The sequence below is a fragment of the Oryzias melastigma genome, linkage group LG16, assembly GCF_002922805.2.
Source record: "Oryzias melastigma strain HK-1 linkage group LG16, ASM292280v2, whole genome shotgun sequence".
NCBI classification, from domain to species: Eukaryota; Metazoa; Chordata; class Actinopteri; order Beloniformes; family Adrianichthyidae; genus Oryzias; species Oryzias melastigma.
Window position 1 is genome coordinate 8,671,227 of NC_050527.1, and position 6,665 is coordinate 8,677,891.

The window sequence follows — 6,665 nt, forward strand, 5'->3', positions numbered from 1 at the left end:
CTTTAAAACCCACAACGGTTATGTTTATTTTGGACAATAAAAATAACCAAACAGATTTTATTCAGTTTTTATGCTCCAAATGGGACCTTTAGGCACATGAAAAAGTACAATTCATCCAAAATAAAACATATTTCTGACTATCTGTGTAATATTCTAGTAGAATAATAAATAATAAAAGATATTTAACACATTTCAGGTGTAAATTTGGTCAGAAATTAAACACAAAAGAGGAAATAATAGATATGTGAGTGGACCTTATATGATTACAACTGATAGAAAAAATAATGCAGGTTGAGTAGAAAACATGTATTTTTTACTAAAATTATTTCCACATAACATGCTTAAGTTAATGAAGCAATTGGCTAATTGATTGAAGTTTGCAGCTTTAACCAAACCAAGTGTCCTGCTTTGACAGATGAACTCACGTACTCTTCCCACTGTCCTGGACTCTTTTTGTACAGCAGCGTATCCAAGGCAACAGCATTGGTATCCAAGGCATCAGGAGATGGCCACTGATTGGTTAGATGGGTGGTTAACTCTTGTCTGGACCTCAAGTCGTGGTTCTTTAGCACAGTCCTGACAACACAAAGCAGTTCTAAAGTTACATTTACTGACAAATAAAAAAAGAGAATCCTGCAAGTTTCTGCATATTCCTTTAAAATGATAGTACCCAGTTGTATCATTTAGATCAGTGCTTTTCAGCCAATGAGAGACGAGCAGGTACGCTGTGGGGAATTATTTAATTCCCCTGATTGGTCTGAAAAACATCCATCAGCTCTGCTCTTCCAAACAGAACCAGGTTCAGGTAGAAATATGAAAGATCATAAAATACTTTTTTTCAAAACACTTTGATAAGAAGGATTGAATATTGTTGTTGCAAATAAAAGAGGATTTTTTTTTACAGTTTAGATTGGTCTTGGGATTTTTATTAGGGAACAATTGTGACTTGGATCCAAAAAGGTTGAAAAACAGGAGGATCTACAATTCATGATCTCACTGCAAAGATGATGCAATTACGTTATTTTATTGATTTTTTTTCTTGACTTAATTTTGGTCGTTAGCCAGGTAAGTACTAATGCAGGTTTTACATGAGAATGTGCATCACTATAGGAAAATGCTCACTAAACCTGCCTGGCTCTTATGTGATAGTTGGTCATTGAGGTTTTTCTTGTTTTCTTTTTTCAACAAGAGGACAAGATGGCGGCTGAAAATCATAAGCCGGAGATGGAAAATCCAGAAGTTTTCAGAGTTGTAGCCATTTTTATTAAAACTTAAACTTATTAGCTTAAAATGTGTCAAAAAATAATAATTTCAAAAAAGATATTAACTAAAGTGTTAGATTTGTAAAACTGTTAAGACTTTTACATTAGAGTTCAAGCTCCAGACCAGTGTCGACGTTTAACCGCAGTTAACTTCAATCCTTTACCCAATCAACGGGAATCTGCTTATTCTATCGCGGAGAAAAGCGGTTTTGTGCCAGAATATAACACTTTAGATAAGTAATGTGTTGCATATCGGTTAAAAAAAGACGCCTTAAAGTGTTGCTTCCCAGCGCAAAACCGCTTTTCTCTGCCGATCAGCTAACTCACGTTGATCGTTTAAGGAGTTACAGAATGTCAGAGAGTATTGTAGTTTTTGACAGAGACACCTCAAGTGTTGAAAGCTTTAAATGCAAAAAAAGTGTAACTGTCAGGGTCGCCTCTTATTTTAGTGTTTTTCGACCAAAAACAAGAATATTTTTCAACCGAAATGTGCGGCTTGCATTTAGGCAGCAGTTATATTTGTGAATTTCCAATGAATGCATGAATAACCATGAAGTCTGCAGTTCTTTTGCTTCATTTTGTCACATTTCTTGATTAAAATCGAGGTGTCAACAAACCTAAATCTAAAGTATTTGGTGATTAAACGGTTAACACTATAAGTGAATTTAGGCTGCAAACATTTTTTTGTATTTATTGAGAGATCAAACTAAATACATGTTAAGGGGCTGATCCAGAGAAAAGGTTTCACATAGATTAGATCATTGATGGAAAAACAACTCTGACTCAGATGTTCTTGTTGGCTCTAAGCATCATCGATTGCAGCTAATTCAAGAACACACACAGATCTCCCACCTCTGCAGTGTTTCTAGCAGCGTGTCTAACAGGATACATACACAGTGAGAGCTGATGGCAGAATCAGCACAAACCCGACCAGAGAGGAGACTCACAGTTGGTCCTGCAGCTCCAGTATGATGAACTCCAGCTGTTCCTTCTCCAGCGTGTGTGAGAGATGCGTGTCTGTCAGGCCCTGCTGGAGTGTCTTGTTGTGAGACACGGCCTCCGACAGCTGGGCTTCCCGTAAACGGACCAGATCTTCCAGGTAGTCCTACGGAAAAACACATACATGCACAGACGCTCCAATGTCCAAGTAAATTTAATTTTTTTCTTCTATTATTATTCGATAAAAGGAAAATCCTGAGCTGCAAACTCAAACATGAAGAAAAAATGAAAAGGGGACGGAAAGAAGACAAATAAATCAATCAGTAAAAGAGAAAAACATTCTGCTAATTCAGGACACAAGGAGAGAAAATTGTGGAAAAATCAAAAATGTACAATTCCAAACATCAACCAGGAGTGTAGAATGAACATAATACCTCAGGTATGACTCGTTTTTACTTATACTAGATAGATTTGTAGACATACTTATTCTATTTTAATGTAGTTTTAAAAATGTCATATTGTTGTGGTGTTTTTAATTTCTGTGCTGAATTTATTCCATTTATTTACTTCATATACTGATACACATCACTAATTCAAAAGTATTCTGTGTTTTGGTTTGATAAATATGTTGTGCCCTATCAGATTACTTTTTCTTTTTATGTATCTTTTCATTAAATTAGGAGGAAGGCATTTCATTTTAATGCTATAAATACATTTTAAAATATTTCAGTTAACAAGGTCATAACATTTTAATCATTCTAATTTTATAAATAATGGATTAGACGGATCTCTATAATTACTTTTTGTGGTAAACATTTTTTTTTGGTGAATCTGGCACAAAAGCTCAGTAAAGAAGGAACAAATTAATTCTTTTGAGATGCAGGTTCAGTTTTTCCTTTGCCCTGGCATTTCACGATCCACTCTCATCATCCTCACGCAGACACAACAAAATGCCACGCTGACATTGAAAAGGCCAGTGTGTCACACACTGCTGGAAGTAACTCATAACAAACTCATTAAGGTAATTTTTTTATTTTAGGTCTCAGGTTCTTTATCAGGTCTATTTTTTGCCAACTTTTTTTTATTTTTATGGTCTAAAAACTGACAAAGATACTGAAAATACTTGGTCTACCAAATATATTTTGCCATATATAAACAATACAATCATGAATCATAATTATGCCCTTAATTAAAATACAAAATGAATTTGTCACTTTAAATAACATTCTATTTCAGTAGCTTTTATGAAAAAAAGTAACTTACAAAGAACCCTGCAAAGCCTTGCAAATCTGAGATAATAGGTAAGAGATTCCTTGATAAATAACAATAAAAAAGGATCTGCTCAACACTAGCCTCAAACAAACCTTCTGCTCCAGAGCCATGCGGTACTTCTGCTCAAAGCGCTTGCACTTGCTGACCAAGTTGCTCTGCTCGGTGAAGATGGACGCCGCCGTCGCCGTTTTGTCAGGGGTGCTGCTTTCACTGCCGCTGCTACCCAGAGTCCTCATCTCCTCCTCATCGCTGCTGATGCTGTCTGCCCTGCACAGGCAGCCACGGCGTGTTACATGCTAGTGAGCGTCATGTGACAGCTATAATACAGTAAATATTCTTTCCAAGTAGGAAAAAATTGAAATGATCTTACAGTGTAAATTTGCCTGTGTACATTACAGTTTGCTAAAGAAATGTGGTGATTTTTTTTAAAGAAGGACCTCTCAAATTATACATGTTTAAGGTTTAAAACATTTCAGAAAATTATGTCTCACGTCTGCAGTAACTAGCTGCATCTTTAACATTTCTGTAAATGTTTCACACATTTTTCCAAAAACATTTCACATGTTTTTGAAACTGTTGCCGATGGGAATCCACATACTTCTGTCTGAACTTCAGGTATGGCGTGTAGTCGATCACGGCGGGGCAGCAGCCGTCTAGACCCTCCCCTTTCAGACAGAAGCTGAAACCAAACAACAGAAAAAGTTTCAAACGAAGCAATCAAAGATATAGATGTTTAAACATGAAACGTCCCCTTTGTGTCATGCTCAGTTCTTACTGTAGTGAAAACATTAATTACATAAAAAAGAAAGATCAAAACACATTTATCAAAGACCTGTTTTGATTTAATTAAAATAAAAAGCGTAAGAAAAATCCTAATACATTTAACACAACCAGAAATGATAGTATTAACACATAAAATCAGGCAGCCATGCATTCTAAGGCACAGATCAAGAGATGTTAAATTAAAGTTTTTCTCTGCATCAAAACAGGCTTCGAGAAATAAAAAATCTATTTAGCTAAACGGAAAAATAAGTAAAAGGAAACCACTTTATGTAAAGGAGATCAATAATTAATTAATTAAGCTCCAATTAAAGCCAAATAAATACAAACTACTGAAAACAAGAAGCTGATTTTATTGTCAAATAAAAAATCTAGTGGACTTCATTTGTTTAACTCTTTAATTTAATTCTTTGAAGTTAAACTTAGTCAAACTGTCTACATTTGAGCTTGTTTTCATTAAACACAGATAGAGTAGCAGCTCTGCTGACGCCTGCATGCAGGAACAGCAGGAAAGAAGACATCAATGATCTGAAACAGCAGATAGTGAGCAGGACCTGAAATCGATGGTGTTGAGCCCAATCAGAGTGTCTGCCAACAGCCCGGCCTCCTCTCCCAGCATGATGGCTCCCTCCTCATAAAACCTCCTGCGAGACACACATTAGCTGCATTAACTCCGGGCTGCAGCAGTGATCACTGGTCTGACAGAGATTATGTGGTTTTAGAGGAACTATAAATGGGCTGCATGGGGCTCTTTGTTTACATAAATGTCACTTTGACACCTGGTGGTTTTGAGGTCTCTCAGGGCAAAAGAGATGTACTCTGACAGTCGCTTCTCCATCAGGACCACTCTGATCCATGCCCGACCCTGCACACAGAGAGTTCATCTCAACACAAGAAACATCATGTAATTTTCCTTGAAACACATGGCGAAAATAATAAAAAAAAGCTTTAATAATTATAGCATGGAATTCATGGTGTTTTTAACATGTTTTTGTGCCATTTTTCTCAAGATGGAGGACATTTATTAAGGAAAATTATGCTTGAAATGGCATTTCTGAGTATTTCTTTATTCAAATTGTTATGAATCAGGAGTGTTTAAAAAAATCCAGTTTGAAAAACTGCATTTTTGTGACATAGAATTTATGCTAGGCAGACCACAAACTCCCTGTTTTGAGCCCTCAGCAACAGCTCACAACTCAATGAACTACTGTCACTCTGCAGAAACTATGTCCAAGAAAACGACAAGTTTCTTGATTTTGACACAATAATAATCAAAAGAGTAATAGAAACAGTTTTAAAATATGATTAAGATGATTGGAGTGGGGCTTTAAACCCCAAACTTTAGACTCCTTTTAAGCTCAAATGAAAGTTAAGTAAAAAATATTAAAATTATGTGACAAAATGGAGAATAATTTTCAGTCAAATAAGTTTTATTTAACTAAAAACACACCTGTAATTACTGATTAGTATTTCTTACAGACCTAAATCTGTGTCGTGCTTCTGTTTTTTTATTCTCCTTGCTGTGTTGAAAATCGTATTAGGATCTGTAGATGGATGAAGCCACACCTTTGCTCTTGACGGCCGCACATTTTCCATGTTCTCTATGCTTCGAATGCAATTATGGGGTACTTTACTGGAGGCAGCTTTTATGTAATCCCAGAAACTTCGTGGACTCTCGTAGCCAAACCACGTTGTCTGACCTTTTAGGGAAAGACACAGAAGGAAGGTTTTGAAGACAAGTAGTGACAACACACAACTTTACCTTTCTAATCAAACCCAGTTCTTCTATTCTTCCAACTTCACTATTTTACAGTTTGAGTGGATGCAATTTATTTATTTTGCTAGATGACTATTCCTCAGCCCTAAATCTGCACCCTCAAAAGTTGAATCGGAATCAGGAATCTGTGTCCAGGTCAAAAGTCTGGATAGATCTTGTTCCAGTCATACATCAAAGACATACTCTAATAAAAATCATGTTTTTTATGTTTTTAACATGTTTTTGTAGCGTTTTTCTGATGATGGAGGACATATGTAAAGAAATATAAGCTTAATTTAGAATTTCTGTGTATTTTTTTTAGTTCAGATCGTTGTGAATCAGGAGTAGACAAAACAATGCAGTTGGAAAAAGCCTGTGGGTGTGACCATAGACAGTACACAGAGAACTGGACTGATCATCCCCTCCTCCCTCATGTTTCAAATATGAAGTACTCGCTGGTCCCAGAAACTCAAAATCCTTCTATTGAAAACTAATCAGCTATTACTCAGTCATTCTGTTTGTCAGAATAACCATTCTTGTTCTGGCATCTCTTTTTAAAGGGTAAATCAATTTTTTTGGCTGTTAACCTCTGAATTTAAAAGGGCTGTCTATTGGTCATTGCCAAATTTTTGACAAATTAAAATAAACGTGTTTAA

The 6,665-nt window shown here is 35.9% G+C and overlaps 1 protein-coding gene across 1 annotated transcript in view; it reads right to left on the reverse strand.

Annotated features, from left to right (window-relative positions):
• rundc3b (RUN domain containing 3b) overlaps positions 1-6,665 on the reverse strand; it is a 15,165-nt gene that overhangs the window by 3,170 nt on the left and 5,330 nt on the right. Inside the window, exons 3-9 of the mRNA XM_024268232.2 lie at positions 5,820-5,953; positions 5,033-5,118; positions 4,808-4,897; positions 4,072-4,152; positions 3,566-3,740; positions 2,210-2,367; positions 430-576 (exon numbers count right to left, since the gene is read on the reverse strand). Of these exons, the coding sequence (XP_024124000.1) occupies positions 430-576; positions 2,210-2,367; positions 3,566-3,740; positions 4,072-4,152; positions 4,808-4,897; positions 5,033-5,118; positions 5,820-5,953 (871 nt within the window). The remainder of the gene's footprint in view (positions 1-429; positions 577-2,209; positions 2,368-3,565; positions 3,741-4,071; positions 4,153-4,807; positions 4,898-5,032; positions 5,119-5,819; positions 5,954-6,665) is intronic.